Source organism: Lingula anatina, chromosome 1 (genome assembly GCF_051362555.1).
Source record: "Lingula anatina isolate TDL-2025a chromosome 1, LinAna3.0, whole genome shotgun sequence".
Classification (NCBI taxonomy): Eukaryota; Metazoa; Brachiopoda; class Lingulata; order Lingulida; family Lingulidae; genus Lingula; species Lingula anatina.
Window position 1 is genome coordinate 49,993,906 of NC_141767.1, and position 22,779 is coordinate 50,016,684.

At 37.5% G+C, this 22,779-nt stretch overlaps 3 protein-coding genes across 11 annotated transcripts; all 3 read left to right on the forward strand.

Annotated features, from left to right (window-relative positions):
- Positions 1-1,211: 1,211 nt before the first annotated feature.
- LOC147764431 (uncharacterized) lies at positions 1,212-6,757 on the forward strand. Its single transcript, XM_087012994.1, has one exon. The coding sequence runs from the start codon at positions 1,212-1,214 to the stop codon at positions 5,652-5,654; it is 4,443 nt and encodes a 1,480-aa protein (XP_086869120.1). The 3' UTR covers positions 5,655-6,757.
- Positions 6,758-7,319: 562 nt separating this feature from the next.
- Positions 7,320-18,397, forward strand: LOC106163971 (chromaffin granule amine transporter). Of its 6 annotated transcripts, none has more exons than XM_087013029.1 (16): positions 7,320-7,796; positions 11,139-11,779; positions 12,480-12,654; positions 13,413-13,471; positions 13,720-13,803; positions 14,180-14,272; positions 14,437-14,526; positions 14,740-14,768; positions 15,061-15,163; positions 15,395-15,490; positions 15,679-15,757; positions 16,253-16,304; positions 16,603-16,786; positions 17,029-17,074; positions 17,266-17,353; positions 17,782-18,397. In XM_087013029.1, the coding sequence occupies exons 2-16, from the start codon at positions 11,617-11,619 to the stop codon at positions 17,854-17,856; spliced, it is 1,416 nt and encodes a 471-aa protein (XP_086869155.1). In that variant the 5' UTR covers positions 7,320-7,796; positions 11,139-11,616; the 3' UTR covers positions 17,857-18,397. The 6 variants fall into 6 exon arrangements, with proteins under 6 accessions (XP_086869155.1, XP_086869150.1, XP_086869185.1 ...); XM_087013024.1 differs by lacking the exon at positions 7,320-7,796 and adding an exon at positions 10,785-10,902; XM_087013059.1 differs by lacking the exons at positions 7,320-7,796; positions 11,139-11,779 and adding an exon at positions 10,786-10,902.
- A 20-nt stretch (positions 18,398-18,417) lies between these two features.
- Positions 18,418-21,655, forward strand: LOC147764432 (homeodomain-only protein-like). Of its 4 annotated transcripts, none has more exons than XM_087013071.1 (3): positions 18,418-18,596; positions 20,734-20,988; positions 21,168-21,655. In XM_087013071.1, the coding sequence occupies exons 2-3, from the start codon at positions 20,824-20,826 to the stop codon at positions 21,243-21,245; spliced, it is 243 nt and encodes an 80-aa protein (XP_086869197.1). In that variant the 5' UTR covers positions 18,418-18,596; positions 20,734-20,823; the 3' UTR covers positions 21,246-21,655. The 4 variants fall into 4 exon arrangements, with proteins under 4 accessions (XP_086869197.1, XP_086869204.1, XP_086869209.1 ...); XM_087013078.1 differs by lacking the exon at positions 18,418-18,596 and adding an exon at positions 19,102-19,349; XM_087013083.1 differs by lacking the exon at positions 18,418-18,596 and adding an exon at positions 19,102-19,309.
- The last annotated feature ends 1,124 nt before the right edge of the window (positions 21,656-22,779 follow it).

Here is a 22,779-nt window from a genome sequence, read left to right on the forward strand (position 1 = left end):
CATTACAACAGATGATCAAAGCTATTCATAAGGGATTCTGTCAAGATACTGGACATTACAGACGGATAGAAAGGAACGGATAGAAGTTAGTAAATGAAAGATAACGGCGATACATGTACTATCCAGTTCTGTGATTAATGATCTTGATAAGACTTTTAATATATGCAAACAGGAAACATTTTTATGTTGCGGAATAGAACCATAAAATAGAAGATAGTGCAAGGCGGTTTATGTTTTGATATGCGGACATGATCTAATGCATGGACGAAAAAGTGTCAAAGTTTAATAAAAGATATTGGACATTACAAAGGTGTTTTGTGTCAAGATATTGGACATTACATCGCAGTTTAGACTAATTGACTTGTTGGACTGAAAAGTGTTTTCATATATATTAAAAAACATGGCCACTGAAGAAGAAGAAAGTGTTGTGCCAAGAAGAAGTACCAGGGAACCAGTGCCATCTGGAAAAGTAAAAGAAAATTGGCAACAGAAGGTAGAAAGTAGAGATGAAAAACTAGGTCAAGTAATAAAGAGAAAAAATGCCCTCAGGGAAGCCATGCTAACAGAAAATATAACTGTAGTACGAGACACACTCATAGCATTGGACAATGCATGGAAGAATTATACACGCAGTCATTTAGAGCTAATAAAGGTGTGTGTCACTGAAAGTATGATTGATGCCACATACGATGAGTATGAAGTAGAAGAAGAAAAATATCTCAGGGTAAAGGCAAAGGCAAAAAAATTTCAAGAGGCTCAAGATGATGTTTCTTCAAGCAATGAGAGTGAATCAGAGACAGATGTGCCCACTGTGCCAACAGGGCATGATATCTCACAAATTTTGACCCTGCCTAAGATTGATATGCCCATTTTCGACGGTGACCCTAAAAAGTATACTGTATTTATGAGAGCATTTGAAAATATTATAGAATGCAAGACAAAAAGTAATAGCAGTAAACTGTTTTACTTACACCAATACACTAGAGGTGAGCCACAAGAACTAGTTGGCAGTTTTCTGGCCAAAGATCCAGACAGGGGTTTTGAAGAAGCAAAGAAAATGTTGAAAAAAAATATATGGCCACAGTTATCGTGTAGCCTCTGCCTGTGTGGAGGAACTGTTGTCTTTCCCTCCTGTGAAGGATTCAAATACCCTCCGGAAGTTTTCAGTGAAACTTACCAGCTGTAAAAACACTGTAGAAGAAGTAGGGTACATGAATAAATTAGAAAGTCAAGAAAACCAGAAGGGAATCATTACTAAGTTGCCTTATGATCTGAGGAAAAAGTGGAGAGTTAGGGCTGACAGGATCTGCGAAGAAGATGAAAGGGACCCGACGATATCTGATATAGCAGAATTTGTTGAAAAGGAAGCTAGAATAGCTAATCATCCTGTCTTTGGAGAAATAGAATCAAGCAGTAAAAGAAAAGATGATAGGCAAATTAGAAAGGACACTAAGAAGTCGTTTGCCATGAATGTGGAAAATCTAAACACTGGTGTTAATAAGAGGGTATCTCCAATGTGCCAACAGTGTGAAGAATGCCATTACACTGACCAGTGCCCCAGATTTAAGAATGCACCACTAAAAGAGAGAAAAGAATTGGTGCAAGAAAAGAATCTCTGCTTTAACTGTTTAAAACCAAAGCACCGAGCTCGAGAATGCAAATTTAAAGGTAAATGTTCAGTATGCCAAGGAAGACATCATACTTTGTTGCACGCCTACAGCATCACTCCCGATGTCACACCAAGTCCTCAAGCTACCAATGGTTATGTGGACACTGCACCTAAAGCCCAAGTAGCATTACCCATCGTACCTGTGAAGGTGAAGTCAGGTAGCAGCTCTGTCACCACATATGCATTTTTAGACAGTGGATCGACCGCCACTTTTTGTGCAAATTCGCTACTTAAGCGAATGAATATTGATGGTAAAAAGGGGAGCTTTAATTTGACAACAATGTCAAATGTTAACAAGAAGCTGGAATGTACAATAGTGGACTTGGATATCTCTCCAATGGATGATGAAGCCATATTGCCGCTGAAGAACGTATTTTCAATGCCTGAGTTACCAGTTACCAGGAAAGATGTTCCTAAAACAGAAGATATAAAGAAATGGTCACATTTAAGGGACATCAAGATGATTGATATAAATAGTGATGTGGAGCTCTTAATTGGTGTTGATAATTGCAAGGCATTGGAACCAAAAGGTTTCATACAAAGTGAGAATGGTGGGCCATATGCAGTTCACACAATGTTTGGTTGGACTATTAACGGTCCGCTAGGGGGTCAACCAGTGCATGCACCACACACAGCAAATTTTATCAAAGTTGACCTTTCTAATCAGTTCAAGGAATACTGCAATATGGAATTCAATGACAGGTCAGACATACAAGAAATGTCAAGGGAAGACATAGAAGCGCTATCCATCATGAAGAAATCAGTCAAACGGGTTGAAGGGCAATATCAGATCGATTTACCTGTAAAGCATGTGGACCGCCTTGAGGACAACAAGGTCATGGCAGAAAGGCGCCTAAGTCAATTAGGTCGGCGACTGGAAAAAAATGAAGAGCTTGCCCAGAGGTATTCAGGTTGTATGAATGAATTATTAGAAAGAAAGTACGCAGAGAAGGTGGACAGCAAGGCAGAAGGTGTAGTGTGGTACCTTCCCCACCATGCAGTCTTCAATCCCAACAAGCCGGACAAAACAAGAATTGTGTTCGACTGTTCTGCGAAATATAAGGATGTGTCCTTAAATGATGTCCTGTTACAAGGACCTGACCTTACTAACTCTGTAGTGGGCGTACTCACCAGGTTTAGGCAGCATCCTATAGCAATTATGGCTGATATAAAGGAAATGTTCCACCAAGTGAAGGTGACACCAAAAGACTGTGACGCATTAAGATTTTTATGGTGGCCAAATGGTGATCAGAAAGAAAAGCCAGAGGAATATAGAATGAAAGTCCATCTATTTGGAGCAAAGTCATCACCCTCATGCTGCAATTTTGCTCTGAAACAAACTGCAATTGACTATGGAAATGAATATGGCAGTGAGGTAGTCAAGACAGTCAACAGAAATTTCTATGTGGATGATTGCCTTGTGTCAACAGAAAGTGTTAAGGAAGCTGTTGAGTTGTCCAGTAGTCTTAGAAGTTTGCTATTAAGTGGAGGTTTTACTCTGAGAAAATGGGTCTCCAATTCAAGAGATGTACTAGATACTATACCAGTGGAAGAGAGAGCAGACGCAGTCAAAGATTTTGATTTCTCAAACCTACCAGTAGAGAGGGCACTAGGAATAAAGTGGGACGTAGAGTCAGACTGTTTTGGTTTCAGGATCAACATTAAAGAACGACCAACAACAAGACGTGGGATTTTGTCAGTTATGAGCTCAGTATATGACCCACTTGGTTTTGTTGCACCAACCATTTTGCCAGCAAAAATGATTTTGCAAGATTTATGCCGCTCTCAGTATGAATGGGATGAAGAGATTCCTGACGATCACTTAACCAGATGGGAAAATTGGAAGGAAGACATAACTAAGCTATCACAGTTGAACGTGCAGCGTTGTCTGAAGCCTGCAGAGTTCGAAGAATCTACGTCAACACAGCTGCATTATTTTGCTGATGCGTCAACTACAGGTTATGGTGCGGCGGCTTACATTAGATTCACAAACAAAGTTGGTGGAATACATGTAGCATTCATCATGGGGAAGTCTAGATTGGCTCCACTGAAGACAGTGACAGTACCCAGACTAGAATTATCAGCAGCAACCACAGCAGTTAGGCTTAGGAATATTGTTCAGAGTGAGCTGGAAATACCAGTAGATCAACAATTCTTCTGGACTGATAGTACAGCAACCTTGAAGTATATAAACAACCAAGATAAGAGATTCCAAACCTTTGTGGCCAATCGTGTCAGTACGATTTTAGCAGGATCCGAGCCGAGTGAGTGGAAGTATGTGAACACATTATGTAATCCAGCAGATGATGCCTCAAGAGGGTTGTCAGTCGATACCTTTCTACGTGACCAAAGATGGCTGAAAGGTCCAGAATTTTTATGGCATTCAGAAGAAGACTGGCCAGAGCAACCAGAAATTGGAATCCTGACAGATGATGACAAAGAAGTTAAACAACAGAAAAAATCATGCATGGCAGTTACAAGCACAACATTTGATGATATCTTAGAGAGATTTTCTTCCTGGGAGCATTTGAAAAGGATTGTAGCATGGATACTTCGCTACAAAACCAAGCTGTTAAATGTTGTTAGGAGGAAAAGTAGTGATACGTCATTAAGTGCCAAACAGGGAAAGCAAGAGATAGCACAAATCACAGTTCAAGAAATGGAGTCTGCCGAAGCAGCATTGCTTATGTATGTGCAACGCAAGAGCTTTCCTCAAGAATTTCATGAAGTGAAGAAAACAAGCAGTATCTACAAGCTTGATCCTATTGTTGTAAATGGACTTTTGCGAGTTGGAGGTCGGCTCAGATATGCAGCAATTCCTGAAAATGCAAAACACCAGGTTATTTTGCCAAAGAAACATCATGTGTCAATGTTAATCATTCGACATTTTCATGAAATTTGTGGTCACTCTGGGAGAGAGTATGTTTTGTCACTCTTAAGGAAGAAATACTGGATCATAAAGGCAAATGCAGCCGTACGCCATGTGTTAAACAAATGTGTTAGCTGCAGAAGACAACAAGCACACCCAGGTGTCCAGAAAATGTCTGATTTACCAGCAGACAGAGTTGAGCCAGACAAACCTCCATTCTCACATACAGGAATTGATTATTTTGGGCCGTTTCTTGTGAAAAGAGGAAGAAGTGAAGTTAAAAGGTATGGATGTATATTCACATGCTTAGTAACTAGGGCAGTGCACATTGAAATTGCTCACACATTGGATACAGACTCCTTCATAAATGCTTTGAGAAGATTTATAAGCCGAAGAGGAACACCAGAACTCATAAGGAGTGACAATGGAACCAATTTTGTAGGTGGCCAGAGAGAATTAAAGGAATCAATAGATGGATGGAATCAAGGACAGATACACAATTTCCTTTTGCAGAAGCAAGTACAGTGGAAATTCAATCCACCCTCAGCATCTCATTATGGTGGAGTGTGGGAACGTTGTATACGCTCTGTTAGAAAAATCATGTCAATGTTACTTAAGGAACAAGTTTTGTCTGATGAAAGTTTGTGCACACTGATGTGCGAAGTGGAGGCAGTTTTAAATGGGAGACCAATTACTAAGGTTTCAGCAGATCACAATGATTTAGAACCACTCACACCAAACCATCTTCTTATGTTAAGATCTGCATACAAGTTACCGCCAGGAATTTTTTGCAAGAAGGACTTATACGCCCGTCGTAGATGGAAACAAGTGCAATTCTTGGCAGATATGTTCTGGAAAAGATGGCTTAAAGAGTATTTGCCAACATTACAGGAGAGACAGAAATGGAATGTTAAGCAAAGGAATTTCCAAGTTGGAGACATTGTGCTGATTATGGACTACCAGGTCCCAAGAGGTAGCTGGCCTATGGGACGGATAACTAATGTATATCCAGATAAAAAAGATATTGTGCGAACTGTCGAAGTAAGGACAAAAGATAGTGTAAAGGAAAGACCAGTATCAAAGTTGATATTACTTTTAGAAGGACAGGAAGACTGACTTAATTCTATTATTTCAGAATTATTATTGCTCATGGACATTTAAAAAAAAAAACTTGTAAACAATTGTCACATGGTTTGTTATATTGTTCTTGGTATGTTATATTGTTCTTTTACTTGTTAGTTTGGGTAAAAATTATGCCTTTAAAATCTTGTTTAGTGTACAGATAGTTAAGTACATGTTATTGTAGCAGTACAGCAACTTAGTTATCAAAAGGAATCAGTTACAAGTATTTTTGTTATTGTATTTTACAGTTGTCTTTAGGATGTTAGTCTTAACACAAGTGATTTAGTGATTTGGTAATAGTAGTTAAGTATTAAGCTTATAGTAAGCTTAAGGTGGTGGGCGTGTTAAGTCTAGTTATGTAGTAAAATCATAGAACAGGAAAAGAGGAGGAAGATAAATCTTGAACAACTTGTCAGAAAAGAAAAGGAGAAAGTAGTTTCAAAATACCAGAGCAAATTTATTGATACAGTTTCGTAAACATCCAAATCCCTTGCATAATTGGTGGTTCAGTGGTATATGCAGCATAGATCAGTGTGAAGTCTAAATATAGGTCGTTTGCTGACGTAACAAGGTCAAGGTCGAAAAGAAAAGTATGGCTGCCACAAGACCACGAGGTTATGCATGTACAAGTTTAAACTAGTCTAAACGTATTCAAAAGTATTTATAAGGTGTTTTGGACAATACCACGGACAATCAAAGGCATTCATAAGGTGTTTTGGACATTACGACAGAAGATAAAAGGTATTCATAAAGTGTTTTGGACATTACAACAGATGATCAAAGCTATTCATAAGGGATTCTGTCAAGATACTGGACATTACAGACGGATAGAAAGGAACGGATAGAAGTTAGTAAATGAAAGATAACGGCGATACATGTACTATCCAGTTCTGTGATTAATGATCTTGATAAGACTTTTAATATATGCAAACAGGAAACATTTTTATGTTGCGGAATAGAACCATAAAATAGAAGATAGTGCAAGGCGGTTTATGTTTTGATATGCGGACATGATCTAATGCATGGACGAAAAAGTGTCAAAGTTTAATAAAAGATATTGGACATTACAAAGGTGTTTTGTGTCAAGATATTGGACATTACAGATAGGTTTCAGCAAAGTATCAGCATTGCCATGTTGACCTATGACCAAGTCAATGCCATTTTCTCCATTAGAAAGGGCAGTTTGATTATGCTGTGAGGTGAGTGACTCATCAACTTTTACAACAGTCACATCTCTGTCTATGTCAACTGTGAGTGTTCCTGTGATATGGGCATGGCTAGTAAATGATATGTTTTTCAATGCAGCCACAACAGCCTTTCCTAGAAGGAACTGCAGTCCCATTCTTTCCTGGATAGAAGCTCTATCTTCCATATTCTACTGCTGCAAAATGAAACCATATGTAAATGATATCCATGTCATAGCATCCTGGTTGGCATTACAGGGGGTGCAATTTGAGGAGACGAGAGGCAAGATAAAAATTTAAGAGCTCCTGTATCATGGTGGATGTACAAGCTGGTTCTCATTTTATACTTTTTGAGCCGGTTGCTTTCATGCGTTAGAACAGCCAGTATATTTCATGTACATGTAGAAACCGAAGTGCTAACACATACACTCGTGCTACGTTAACTTAGGCTATATATTCACATACCATCACTTTATACAACTTACATACTTACTTCTGAAAGCCATGTGCTCAAACATCAGGTAACCAAAAAGCAACAAATATGCAAAGATAAACTGCAAAGCGTGGCCGCACTACCAGCAGAGACTGGCCCGATCTCGGTTGTGGTCAAGCTTAGAACCGCAAATCAGAATGTCAACATTGAAGTTTCCAGCATCCCCTTCTTCTTATGCATGCACAAAATAGAACCACGACTGATGATGCAAATACATAAGATGATCAACAGTGCAAAATATCTGTAATGTACAATTACAGAAGAGAACTGGATGTCCTTCTCACTTTGGGCATCCCATCCTGTCCCCTCTGACGTCAGTTCAACAAGTTAATCAACCTTCCTTTGAAGAGAGCTCTTTCCAAGATAAGCACAAACGAATCATCCGAGATAGCCAAAGGTCTTTGCTGCGACTTCGTGTAAATTAGAGCGAAATATCGAAGGATTTGGGAGAAGAAAGAGGTCAGCATTTTATGATACTGTTTAAGTTCATTGAATTACATTGTATATTCCTTTAGTATCAATATGAATAGATAAACTTTATTTTATTGTTCCACAACGCATGAATGGAAAGCTATTGCCAAGAATAAAAGAATTGAAATATGAAAACGTTCAGATTTATTTTAGTATTCACAGATACATATTTTCCAACTCTGCATTAATAACGCGCACCTAATATTTTTGTACGTGTAAACATACATGTACCTTACATGCATAAATACCAGTAGGGTCTCTTGTCTCTTTTAAAATATAAATATAAATGCACTTTAATACTTGAGAAAGTCATTAAATTGACAAATGATATGGACATCACGCAAAATGCACCTTGGTCACACTTGGACAAGCAGGCCCAGGTATAAGTAATGATAATTTAATTTAAAGACTAAATCGATAAATCTGGAGGTTTATTCTACAGTCCACCTACTTGTATTTAATCTGGGGGTTTCTCTTATGATATCAAAAACATCGGATAATTCATCCCGCCAACATTAGGTATTATCTGTAAGTTCATCGGAAGATTGAAGGGGAGGAGTGAAAAAAATGTACACTCTGGCATTAAGACAATAGATTCCCCGACATCTTTCTCCTCCTCTCTTAATCCCCTTATGTGCTGGTATATAACAAATCTGAAGATAATTGCAAAATGACATGGCGATGGCGTATCAGAAAGTAAGGCAGCCTGTGTTTTGCACGCTGTAATAACCAGTCGGTGGTTATACACTTTCTATGATTTTTTTTTTCACCAGTAAGTCAACTGAGACAGGCAGGAATAGTTTACTGCTACATGATTTATTCAACGGACTGAAGACTCAGGTCTCTTCTACCATCTCTCTCTGTGTTATCTATCTCCGCGTTCCCTGACGGCGGCGGTACCTCTATGATCTCCGCGACGCGATCTGGCCCATTGTACTCTTTCAATGGCCAATCTTTATTGAACAGGCGCATAATTTTACGCGGGCAATCTACGGTCGCGTGTCCCTCGCGCAGAGCATCAATACCGATAATCATCTCGTGGTTAATACCGTCGACCACGACCACGTCGCAATATGTCGCGCCATCAATTTTGACTTTCGTTCGTCCTTTAACATCTAGCTTCTCCCCTGAGACGCTAAAAATCTCGTTTGTTTTCTCCAGCACCGTTCTTCTTCCCGTGGCTTCGCACACTTTTTTGAAAATGTCGAGGCGAAGGCAGGTACAGCATGCACCAGAATCAATCAGGGCCCTACACCGTATTCCACTAAGACCTCAAACTACCGCTAATCTACTGATTGAAAGTGCCTCTGTACCCGCCACGTCTAGTTTAAAGACTTCTTATTTTTTAATGTTGTCAGCTGCCGGCATTCTCTCTTTGAGTGCCCTACTTTGTTACAGTTGTAACAAATCACCGGCAGAGAAGCTCAGTGGATGATGACAGCTGTGATGAAGAGACTGCAATAAGGAAAGAAGTTAGAGAGGGGATCCGGAGCAATGAGGTTGTGATCAGCGGCGTTGCTAACAAATCTGCAAAAGAAGAATTCCCTGGTGCCGAGATGTTGCAGCTCCCCGATGGAGGCAACAATAATGCGGTCAGTGACGTTGCTGACAAAGCAAAATCTCCCGAATTTGATATTTTGAAACCCCTTATGACCAGTGGTGATTCTGATGTATTAAATTCCCCTGATACAGAAATGTTGCCGTTCCCTGATGAAGAGAGGTTGTCGCCCAGTGATGCTGAACCGTTGAAGTCTACTGATGATAAGATGATGAAGTTTCCCTGTGATAAGATGATGAAAACCCCTGATGTTGAAATGCTGCGTGTTGAGGAAATGGCCACCAATAAGACCAAACTAATTGAAAACGTGTGTTACCATAAGGACAATGAAGAAAATGACGAACAAGTGAAGGAAAGGATTGAGCTGCGTACTGAGGAAAGGGACAATGATATGGTGAATTTGAATATACTTGCTTATTACAAGGATAAAGACAGAAATGAAAAACAAGGGAAGAAAACAGATGACTTGCTTGATGCGTTAGAAAGAACTGAAAAACTTAACTTGAACTTGAAAGGTACAGAGAAATGGAGGTACCCACCTCATTGCAAACTAAGGCATTTTTTTAATGAGATAAGTTGTCCATGAGTAATTTTTAATAATTATTTTTTCTTTTCATCAATGTATAGAAAAATGGAGGTATCCACTTCACTGGAATTTTTTTTTCAATAAGGTTAGTAAATTGTCCAAAGATTGTTTTTCATAAAATTTTCTGTTAATTATTGTATGTCACATTTTTCTTTATTTGCATTTGATTTTTTTAAAATGCATACCCTTTGTGAAAGATAAGTTCTTAGGTTGTTAAATGTGTACTAAATATTGATTTGATTTGATTTGAGTAACATGTATAAAGCAGTCTTATAATTATATTTTTTTAATGGGTGTGAATGTCTATGCAAAGCTAAAGTATGTTTAAAAGTCCTTTAATGCTTATGTTAAGCTAAAATTGTTTTATTATTTTTGAAACTGTTAAATCTTGGTTAAATTTGATTAAAAGATGTTCATGTACCTTGTATTATAGCTTAACACTCTATCAATTACAGTGTATAAATAGGAGTCGGTGCAGTAGGTTAAAAAAATTAAGTTCCTTAATTTTGTTTTCGGTAAAAAAAGGGAGATATGTGTAGTGAACCGTTAATTAGTACTGATTGTCTTCCAAATTTGCATACTGAGATATGCATATTTGTTAGAGTTTTAATTATTCAAATGTATATAGACATGACAGTTTGCATGCGTTGAACTATTAATAGTATTGAGAGCTAATTTCCATATATGTCATTTACATATTCGTTAATGCAAATTGTACCCACAATTAAATTTTAAGGTCTTAAGGCATGGCATGTCGCATGCCAATCATAGAAGTTAATTTAAAATGTAAATGGAGTTCATGCATAAAAGCAGTGACAGGGAGTTATAGATACCACAGAGAGAGATGGTAGAAGAGACCTGAGTCTTCAGTCGCTTGAATAAATCATGTAGCAGTAAACTATTCCTGCCTGCCTCAGTTGACTTATTGGTGAAAAAGTAACTCTAAGAAGGTGTGTATAACCACCGGCTGGTTATTACAACGCGTGCCACTATATCGGTGCATTACCGCCGGTAGGCTACATACAGACTCATCAATCCGCATCCGTATGTCAGGCGTAACCTTTGGCTCTGGTTTCCCCTAACAAAAGGAATGTTGTGAAATTATATATCACAGTTTAGTTGGAATTCCCCAACAGCTGTTTTTTTTTTTGTTTTTTTTTCACATCTTAATCCACCTTTGTTTCAGAGCACAGACAGTTGCACTTAGTATATAGGGCCAATACTCTAGCTCGGGTGGCTCTGTGGACACGGCATACGGCTATAGACAGAAAGATTCCGCAATCTATTAGCAGGGCCGTAGCCTCCGGGGGGGCAGGGGGGGCAGCTGCCCCCCCTGGGATTTGAGGTGCAAAATAAATAAATAAATAAATAATAATCGCAAAGGTAAAAAAATAATTGCAAAGTTGGTATCAATTCTGTGAGAAAATGCACTCATGGCCACTAGACAATCATTCAACAATCGTGGGAGGGGGACACCCCCTCCCACAACCTCCCCCGTCGGAGGCTTCGCCCCCTCGTGTCCGTTTACTGCCCCCCCTGGCATTTTGCTCAGGCTACGGCCCTGATTAGGCAAGCTGCATACAACCGCACTTCACCCTCCTCCTGTGACCCGAAACACCTGAACTGGAAATACTACTTTTATTCAGTTTTGGCATTATTTCATCATGAAACAAGGTAAAATATTTGAGAAAGCATCCACATCAGAGGATTTTGTGGAGAAAAGGCCGTCTTCAGAATGGCAGCCCTCGATTCTACGATCAAAAGCCTTAGTAGTGGCAGTAGTATTTGTTGTCTGTGCCCAAGAGACAGCGCTATCGGCAACATTAGGTAAGCTAGTTACAGAAACTGAAGCCTAGCAAATGCAGTAGGTGTTGGCTGAGGACAAGCCAGCCGGGAAACTGACTTTATTAAGGTTGCCTGCCAAACCCGTAAAGAAGCTGATAATCCGACAGCAGACCTCCTGAAAAGAAAGAAAAAGGTAAAGGTAGCGTGCTGGAATGTATGCACACTTTACCAAACAGGTAAGTTAGCACAAGTAATAAAAGAGATGGAAAACTACAGAATTGACCTGCTGGGAGTTGGTGAAGTGAGACGAAAAGAGTCAGCTGTGCTCAAGACAAACCACGCCTTTATGTACTCATGTTTGCTTCTTTACAAGCATTGCAGCAGTAATCACAATAGGCCTATATAAATTCGGGATCTATATTTTGATGTCAACCCCTCTCGATTTTCAAATCACGAAAGTTCTTAGCCGTGATAAGGCATTGCTGATCTTCCATGATGTAATATCAGTTAAGTAGCGCTCTACGTTTAACATAGTTTTATACTTACTGTATCAATGTATTATGCCAATATCGTGTCAATATATATATATAGTAGTACATAGTAGTAACTTCTGACTTTTTACTTTTGACTAAGTTTTTAATCTCTGCTAAAGTTTTACCGGTAGAGATATATAACTTTATTTTTCGTCACTGAGATATGAATAAATCAAACGAACAAGTGATTATCCCTGCATCAATTTCAGAACCAATAATGACTTGTCTGCTCTCCGAAGATGCTACTAGTGATAGTTGTATAACGCCTACAACGCAAAGCGCCACGAATTTTAAGAAGTACGCCGTGCAAGCTGGGGTTATATTAGGTGTAAAATATTTTACTGAAATATTATGCAGACCAATTTCAGGTGTATTTATTGACAGGTAAGAGGACAAAACATGTTATTTAATTTTATTTAAATATTTTATGAGTGTCGTTGTTTTAATTCAGTATGCGATGAGCCGAGTGCTAGCTGGTCCACGGCCTAAATATGGCGGACCTGCATGAAAGGAAGACCGCTTAATCCTGTAATGGTCTCTCCGCCTCTTTCACGTCCCTGCAGGAGCACAGTAATTAAATCTCGTCTCAATTAGATCGGTCGAGGGACGACGCGTGGGGAGGTGTGTGAGAGGCGGAGAGACCATTACAGGATTAAGCGATGTAGGTCCGCCATATTTTTATGTAGGTCTGCCATATTTAGGCCGTTGACCAGTTAGCACTCGGATCTTCTCATTCTGAATGGCTTCATAGATATATAATAAATTCCACTTGTCCACCAAAACAGCGGTTATCGCAATTATTCTCGATTGTGTGCATGCCATATCAGTAAACCGCTTGCCTTCATAGATGGTTATTATACCTCCGTAATAATTTCTTAAGAGACTATGACAAAAAAAAAAAAAACTTTTTTAGAAAAAAAATGGACTAACTGTGCTTTGAATGTTGGAATGGATTCATTAGCCCATGGTAAGTATGGGAAAATCGTCGTTTACCCCAGGAAAATCCGTTTTTCGACCAAAACGAAAAGTTGTTATTTATTATTAAAAGCACATATTATATTTCGGTTACCAAATAAGAAGAAACGTTCAACAACACTATATTTCTTTTTTTGCTGGACAAAATATTTTATCCTTCTTCCCAGTTTTGGTTACAAATATCCATTGCTACTCGGAGCTGTTCTGGATGCGTTGTCAACGCTATGTGAGTATTTATTTATATCATTCCGTTTAAGGAGGATCTTTGAATTGTCTTTTGTTGCACCGTGCCTACAAGCCGTGGTGAGGTGGTAACGGAATCTGACAAATTATCGACATTTATAAAGTCATCTGTCTAATTCTAAGCACTTTAAGTAATCATTATTTTTATTTTGCTCGTTCGTTTTTTTCTTTTACTCCTCCGCGCAGTTGTGAGATGGCCGTTTAATATTCAATATTAAATCTTCGTTCTAGTGTTTGCATTTGCCAAGCCTTTCCCATTGCTTGTCCTAGCTCGTGTTGTTCAAGGGATTGGATCTAGTATAAGTGGAGTTGCAGGTATATAAATAGAGATTTTAAAAGTGTTTTCGAATAAATGATGACCGGTCCGTTTGGATGTGTTCTTATAAAGTGCTTTTCATCGGAGTCAATGGAAATCTTTACTATTGTCATTTGAAGCACAATGCATGAGCTGGAGGAATAATAACAACTTCTCTTATCAGAGGCCTCTTAAATAGTAGAATTAAAGTACACAATAATTTTGTAACAGACTACTAGCGCACCCTGTGTTCAGAGGGTAGAATAATAGTTTCTTCAAGTAATAAACAAGCATACAGATGATTTTAGTTCTATGCCAACTTACAGAGACATTGCCAAACCACGATGCTTTGAAAAGTCCTTATGACTAGATTTACGTTATTTTTTTTTCATATAGCTCTTACGATGTTAACAATAACATATGACAACGAAGTCGAGAGATCAAAAGCTACCGCAACAGCTTTTGGTGGATATGCCGTGGGAATGCTTGGTAAGCATAGACACGTTGTTTACTGATGCTGTTTTCTCTTGTTTCTGCAAAATAAAATTGGCGACCAAAGATTCAACTGCCATTTTACTAAACTCGATCAGTATTATCATTACTACCTTAGGTGTTTAGATTTTAAGCCAGAACACGGGTTTGCTTCGTTTTAGGAGGTTACGTTCTTGGTAGTAGTACATATCAGCCACTCGGTCGTCGTGCGCCCTTCTTATTCTTAACGGGATTTAAAGTTTTCGATGGTGGTAAGTAGAACCGATATATACTGCATATATATGTATTTGTTGACACTCCTAATAGATTCACATAAATAAAGAACCCAAAATCTTTTGTAAAGTAAAAAAATATGCAAATTAATCATTGATGTATAGATATGGCGCTGGTATCTCTCTTTGGAATTGCATACATCTGTTCTCATTAATTTCATGATACATTTATTATTTCATTATTTTTTTCAGTTTTCCGTATGCTAGTGGTTTGGTCACAGGTAAGGATATTATTGAACAATATCATTTGTGCCAACTCGATGTGATCTTTACCTTATGTCATATTCCCATTGGCACTGGTTTTCAAACATTTTCGAAATATGCAAAATATAATAAAAAGATGGTCACATTAAATGATTTAGAAGATTTATGAACTCGAAATTCGAAAAGCAATTTAAATGTAAAGTATTGGTTTAATTAAACCCTGTAATGCAAATACTATATACAATTAAAACCAATAATCTTCCAAGTAGAAATATTTAAAAAATCTAAATCATCTTAACTTTATCATAGAAAGCAGGTAGTAAAGGAGATCAGTTAGAATTCGAGGACACATCTGTTTCACTGAAAGCTTACTTGAAGATTGTTGGTGATCCTTACATTCTCCACGGTCTGGGTAAGATGTTCTTTACCAACCTCCCTTTTTTTCACGAGGGCAACCAATTCAGGCTTTTTAATTCATTGTTATATTATTTAAACACTTACTGATAACTCTTACCTTTGGCATAGCACATTCTGTTTTGGGGGTGCGTCATATTTTGATAACCATTTGAATAGACTGAGGTTTAAATGTCAACGGTGATAAATGTACTTTTCTTTATCACTGTGTATTGTGTTTTAATCTTAGGAACTGCTTTTGTTGATGTTCTTGCATATGCCCCTATCTTGACCATTGCACCACCGTGGCTTTATCAAGTGCAAGCGGCGCAGGAGTGGCAAATCGGTTGGTAACTACAGAATAGAGACAGGCAGTTACAGACAGATAACGACAGAACTAGATTTTATAATGAAGTTAATGCGTTGACATGGTCTGAAATGCATTCTGAAACTGTTATTACATTAACATTTATTTTGCACTCTCAAGTTGATTTCTCTTGGGGAGTTGCTAATGATATTTTCCCTTTAATTTAGGCATTGTTTTTCTGATCTCGGGAATTGCGCAACTTTTGATGAACGAGACAGTGTCACTTCTCCTGAACTACATCGACAAGTAAGTGTTATTAAGTAAATAAACAAAAAACTATGAAACTATATGAGCGATCAGGTTCAAAATAACCAATTGCTAGCCTTCACACTCAGTAGACGTAAACCGTGAGCCATATGTATTCACCGGGCTACTGTAGTTTCTTCTGTTACTAAAGCTGTTTTTTTTTTTTTTTTTTTTTTTTTTTGACTCTGAGATGTCAGGTATAAATTGGATCTTAACACCAGTAAATTATCAAAGTTGCCAGTTTGGCTAGTCCGGTAGGTTAGTGGTTTGCAGTGTAGCCAGGTGAACAGTTGTTTGTGCAGAAAAACGAAAGAAAGTTAGCTGAAAATATTATCTACTTGTCGATCACGAAAAAGCACTGTACATGACACTTTGTGGATAAGGTAAAATATAGCCATCAAAATAAAATTACCGTATACATTTCTTAATATGAATCTTATCAAAGGTGATATATATATATATACTATATATAAACTTTTTTGATTTGCTTTTCAGATGGGTCTTTGCTAGTTTAGGGCTGCTTTTTTATTCGATTTCGTACACAGCAGTAAGTAACTGTTGTTTTTACCTTTACCGGCCCTTTGGCACTCTTCTGCACTAGCTGTAGTGGTGATATCCAAGCAAATAACAGATGTAAAGAATCTTTATCTTGCAGTAGATATTTTATTATTTCATCACATATTATCATTTTATTACACATCACGTATTATCATTTTTTATAATTACACTTTACAGAAATGTTTAATTTCCACCTCTAATACGTTTTTACGCGTAATCAACATTTTTTTGTGTGTAAAAAATTGTGTATAATAAGATCTTTTCTTATATATTTTTTCTTATTCCAGTATCCCTGGGCTACAACAGTGTGGGAGGCTATAGGACCTAATAGTTTACTCTGCGCTGGTTTTGCACTTAGCCTTTCCGTTATAACACCTATTATGGTCGAACTTGTTAAAATGAGACATTGCTCAGAGTTTGGAACTATTATAGGTCTGCAAACTAGTGCCCAAAGCTTAGGATTTGCAATAGGTACATGTGAACATAAATGAAGTCATTCAGTCTACGTAGAGAAAACACTCGAGTAAAACTGCTCTCGATTTAAGTCTAGTAATTTGTTGAATGGAATAACTGAGAGACTATTGTAAAGGAGAAAAGGATGTTAAGTGCATTTAGTTTCAAGAGTGCAGCTATTACTATTGGTACCAAATGATTTTTATAGTCTGCCTGAATTGAGTGCATATTATAATATTATATAAATATTCTCTCCTCAGGAGCTTCTTGCAGTGGTGCTGCCATGACAGCTTCTTCTTTTGAATGGTAAGAAAACTTCAAATTATGCAGCGGGTAAAATCTACAGATCCTGAGATAGTATCAAACTCCGAGGTTAATATCCACCCAAAAAACGTGTGGAGTTTTTTCAAATTAGTTTTGATTATGCAGAAATGTTTTTCGGTTCATTTGATTATCTCAGATAATATGTGTCAAAGAAATATGCATTCAAATTACAGGAGCTGCTACTTGTGGGCCCTTATTTCATTCCTAGGTTCTGAGATGTGTGTGTGTATGCTCTTCCACGCTGTGCCATCAACAACGCAGGTTCGTTTATTAAGGGTCTGGGTGAAATATTGTAATCATTTTACAGTTGAAAACGTTATGATAAACATATCTGCTATTCATATATAAAAGATAATCGAGTAATTTTGTAGAAATTAGCAAAACTGTAACAAACCTAGGAAAAACAATAATTAATTCCAATAAAAAACTAATCTTTTTAGACTTCCTTAAATGCTGGGTGGTATCATGAATAACAGTTAAACTTAAATTATGCTGTTTATTAAATTGGCTTTAAATAGCCTTGTGCAATGCTGAATTGCAGATGAAATCAACATACAGGGCCTCGTCAACGGCCTTATATACTGTAATTGGCACAGTTATAGGAAAAAAATTACCTTCCTCTCGCTCATTTTTGTTATAATGATGTACGCCGCTCCTCACATCAAATGTGTTTTGATATTTATTTCTAGGTACAAAAGCGACCTGATAACCAGTCATATGAATTATTTTTACGCAGTGAAAATGACAGCCAAGAAGATGAATAAAGGACAGTAAACCATATAAGTGTAACAGCATTCACGTTTTTCTGTGATAAACTGTAAGAACAAACAAAAGAGGAGATATTGATTCTTGCTCATCCAAAAATATTTTGCGCAGACATTTTAATCAATTCACATCCAAACGCAGGGGCGGATCCAGGATTATTTGAAGGGGCGGTCCGTGGATATGAAACCGACCCTAAAAATCCCTAAAAATCTAAACTTTTTGTTGAATGCATCTGTATATTAACAGAAATTGCGAAATGTGTTGTCTCACCAGTCACAATTATTACCTCAAGCTGTAACTTCTGACCTTTACCCAGACTCAGCTTTGTTATCGCTGGATGACGTATTCGGGTATTAAAACAACAATCACGGGGGCTATGAACACCTTTAAACTCAACAATCAAAGGCAAACCAATGTTTATTTGTTTTTCTTAATCAACAACAAATAAATTGTAACTGTTCGCTTTCAAAGGATTTGGGAATCAAGCCAGGTTTTCTATGCTGGCTTTTCATGGTGAATAAAGCAATGCAATTAAACCTTTTCATGGGTAAATTTGAATGAACACAAACCTTTAGAGAAAAATTGAATAATTGTTATTGAAACTTTCTTTATTTGCACCACGTTGCTATAAGGAGAACGCTAGCAGCTGGCTTCCAAGCTAAGCGTCCAGGGCATATCGTTCATTACACCTGTCAAAACCAACACTTGGGCAGGCGATTTAGTCCAATTGCAAATCAAGGTAAGTTTTTGGTTTCAAATATTGGATTTTTATGAAAGTAAACGCGACAACAACATTTTATTCTACTTGCTAAGCAAGCAATGAAAGTAATAAGAAAGAACACTAGTCCTCTTGCACTGAATTGCATAATTGCGGTTTTGTTTTCATTAGACTAAGCGTTGCGGTCGTGTTAAAATTTCTCCTTTTCTGCCTCGATGCCATTTTTGAAGGGTTACGCCAAAGCTATACAACATCTTTGTAACTGGAAATTAGCTGATTCTATACCACATCTGTTACTTCCGTAAGTTTATAAAGCGACATATCAGTCTGAATAAGAAGACGACTTTGTTGTAAGGTTTACATACTCAAACCTTATAAGACCATTTATACAAAATCCATGCTTAGGCGTAGCATCTGGAAATGGTAAACAATCAAAATCCTAGCTGCACGATGTGAGATTAGATTAATAAACACATTTATCGATCGGCGCTTGTTCAACGAGGAAAGCTAGGTAGTCTGTTTCATTATTTTGGCTTGCATTATAGATGATCACTGCTGGCTTTATCACAGCGCGGTAGCGCTAAGGCCACGTTTCTGAAGATAACAATCATTGAAGTGCCAGTCAATATAACTGATGACAAAGATTTTGAAACGTGTATCGAAGCCGGAAAGCCGCCAATTTTACCGAAAAAGATAACAAGCGAGTGTCTTTTAAGTGCTGTCGTGGCGCACAGGTATATGTAACATATGCAGTCGTGCAATATATCAATATAGGTGAGGTGTGTTCGGAAATAATACATATGCATTTTGAGTAATCGGATCAAGACCATTACGTATCTCAAACGAAAGCATTAGACTTTTTAAAGTGGTATGTACATTAGATTTCAAGAGAAATTATTATTTCTGATTGGTATGGTAATATGATATCGGGAAAAAATTGTGCATGCTCTAATGACTGTATACGAAGCAATCAAGTGCAATTAAGGCCAGTTTTTGTCATTCATGGTTATTTGAAAAACACTGGTATCAGGACGTATCTTGTAAGGAAGTTAAAGACATAAAATCCAGTTGTTTTCATCCTTTTCAACTCGCATAACAAGCAGTGGGTTTGGGTAGGCCCTATTCAGGTGTTAACATGCCAAACTTTTTATAATCCATTTTATCACAGCAAGTAATAAAGGTTAGAACGATTAGTCGGTTACCAAGAGACACGGCGATTACAATGACACATAGGATTTAGAATATTTAAACTTTGTGAACGCCGAGTCGAATAGTAGTACTTGTGTGTGGTTGTGAACAATGCATACATGACAAATTGACAGAAAAGCGAAGGAAGTGTTTAATCAAAGCTTTCTAAAGTAAACATCAAATAGGGTCATTTTTTGTGCTGTTTTTTAACATAACCATTGCTGTATAGATCATTGCTTCTAAATAACCGTGGCGCCTTGTCGACATTCACCTTAAGGTTTCATATCAGAGTAGGCCTACTTGTGAAACGCTATCATTTATCTTATGAAATGCATCATTTAATGAAAATATGAAACACGATTTAATACGTAGCAATAAAATAAGGGCGTAATGCCAAGGCACTTTAACGGTACTTTTTGTATTTTAATTCATGTCAAGAATATGACGAAGTCGACAAATATTGACTCAGCAGGGCGGCAGAAGTTTAATTGTTCGCTTATATGATAACAGCCGCTGTGACATCTTTCATCCCTCCTCCAACATAAAACAATGATATTGTTATAACGTTGCAATACAGATGTTATATTATGCTTTGTGCTTCCAAAAATATGTTAGAAAAAAAATAACAAATAAAACGGTAAATGAAAGTTGCGGCTTCCAACTGACGAAAGTAAGTCTGATTGATCACCGTGGCTGAATTGCCAGATACTGTATCCAAGGTAGTACATTATTGAGATACACATTAGTTGTAGGAGGAGAAGAGCTTCACTGGATTGTGTATATTTCGCATAGACCGTACAAACAGAGCTCGGCAGGTGATAAAACAGATCATGATTTATATCTATCATAACTTTTTTTTTTTCGCACGAGAACTATGCACCTATGCTGTATGATATCTGCACGTAAAGAACAAGTTAGTTTGTGCTAATGTCATTTCACCGTATCAGGTGCTATTTTTCTTTCTTTTCAGATAAGGCAAAACAGACTGAAGGAGAAGAAATTCTGCTATCCTTTTGGATCGCCATATCGATAGATTTCTCAACCACTGTCACAATCAACCATGGCAACTCTTGGTGCCCAACTTTCACCCCCAGAAAAGTTACCTCGGATCCGCAGGGACCAAAACAAACGTCTAGAAGAATCATTTAGCCAGTCCAGGAATCCAACAGAATTCGAACTTGAATTGCTGGCTGCTGAAGTCGGGCTCACAGATGAAGAGGTGGTGGTGAGGAACAATTGACTTATGTCATAATATTTCCAACAACTTTTTATCTTAGAATAAAAAAAACATAATCCATCGTGATTCCAAAGGCAAAACACCTATTATTTATTAAAAATTACGCCTGTCCTTCACTATTTGCCAAAGGTTATATTAAATATTAATGAGATTTCATATTATTTCAGACCTGGTTTAAACATCGTCTCGCATTATGGCGCAAGCAACAAGGTCTGCCTGCCAATGAGGGTTCGATATATGATTAACTGATTTCATCATACTGTCATCATGGCGGATAGCAGACGATCGATCTGAAGTGTGCCACCACGCCAGATGCGTCTTATATGCGGTGCTTAGCAACATATATTATCATACAGTCTCCATTGTCTTTATCAGCATTCATCATCTGTACATTATCATTGAAGGGTTTTTTTGTTTGTGGGAAAATTTTGATTTTACGAGTTTGTAATTTAATGTAATCAGTACTGCTATGCGGATATAGGGTCAGGAAAATGTTCAAGGGTGTTTAGTTGTATCGTTATTGGCTCTTCAAGTGACCTCACTGACTTTCTCATTAATCCTTATTATGTGAAGAAAAATATTGAATATTGCTGTGATATAGTTTGTTGGCTACTTGTAATTTTTTCTGCACAGAAAATAGATTTATTTTTTTCTCCTTCGGTATTCAGTGTGTGTTTTTGCAATATAGACACATATGTGAACTATGCGCGTTTTCGAGCATATAAAGGAAAGGAATATATGCTGAGTCTTTTAGCCAGGATGATCTGCGTGCTTCAAGGAGGATGAAAACCTGTAGAGGTGAGCCGTATCAGGAAACGATCTGGCTTTAAAAGCTGCAAACAATGCGTTTCCTACCGCCGTTCGATATTTTCGAGAAAATGTATTTGTGCAGGAAATATAACACGTCATGACGGCCGTTCTTCCATCCGGCTTTCAATCAATAGTTCGCGGCATCTTGAGAAACATTTGGTAATTTGTTATCAAATTAACGTACAAATGAACTTATTTCTCTTGATATACACGCCTTGAACGTTCGAACAGTCTGTGCTTGATGCATTTACTTAAAAAGAAGAAGTTTAAAACAATGCATTGCCGGTGAAATGATGTAATTTTCTTTCTTTTTTATATAAATACAGTAATAAAGCGAAATGTGGTCAAATGTAGTTTGGTGAGTTTATACTAAATAAAAACACTCTTTTGCACTTTTCAGTGGTATATTAAACTATAATACTGATATCGTACAATTGTAAAACGTCATTTGATGGCAACTTTAGTTACTTAATAATCAGGGCTAAGTGGCGACGTTGAACATGTTATTGATTATTTTTTGACAAAAATTTGCTAATAAAAAGACCTTTCTATAACGCCTTAGACTTCGAGGGGGAGGGGGCATATCTTGGAGTATGACATAAATGATATTTTCAGTATTTTTTTTTTCACCATAAGTATTCTTTTTTTTTTTTTCACCATAAAGACACAACCACTCAGAATAATTCTGTGGTGCCATTGGATTTGTAGAAAACAAAATATAAATTTGAATCAAAACAAAAATACACAGTTGGTTTAGGAGCGTTTTAATCGTTATATAATAACTACGCTGATGAAGTTTAGTCACCCTGGGTTCCAGAGGAGGTGAGTTTTCAGTGTCCTTTGAAACTCGGGGTGAGTTTGTAGATTCTGTATACGAGCTCACATCTAAGCAATATTCTGATGTAATTGTTTTTAAACGCAGCTTCAGGGCGCTAAATTAAGTTGGTTAGCGAACCCCCGATGTGAGTC

Bases quoted from the DNA above. Each gene is read 5' to 3' on its own strand.
- LOC147764431 (XM_087012994.1), top strand. From the start codon at position 1,212: ATGAATAAATTAGAAAGTCAAGAAAACCAGAAGGGAATCATTACTAAG.
- LOC106163971 (XM_087013029.1), top strand. From the start codon at position 11,617: ATGAAACAAGGTAAAATATTTGAGAAAGCATCCACATCAGAGGATTTT. The intron at 13,804-14,179 runs GTATATAAATAG...TTTTTCATATAG, and splicing joins TAGTATAAGTGGAGTTGCAG to CTCTTACGATGTTAACAATA. The intron at 16,305-16,602 runs GTAAGTAACTGT...TTCTTATTCCAG, and splicing joins ATTCGATTTCGTACACAGCA to TATCCCTGGGCTACAACAGT.
- LOC147764432 (XM_087013071.1), top strand. From the start codon at position 20,824: ATGGCAACTCTTGGTGCCCAACTTTCACCCCCAGAAAAGTTACCTCGG. The intron at 20,989-21,167 runs GTGAGGAACAAT...ATATTATTTCAG, and splicing joins TCACAGATGAAGAGGTGGTG to ACCTGGTTTAAACATCGTCT.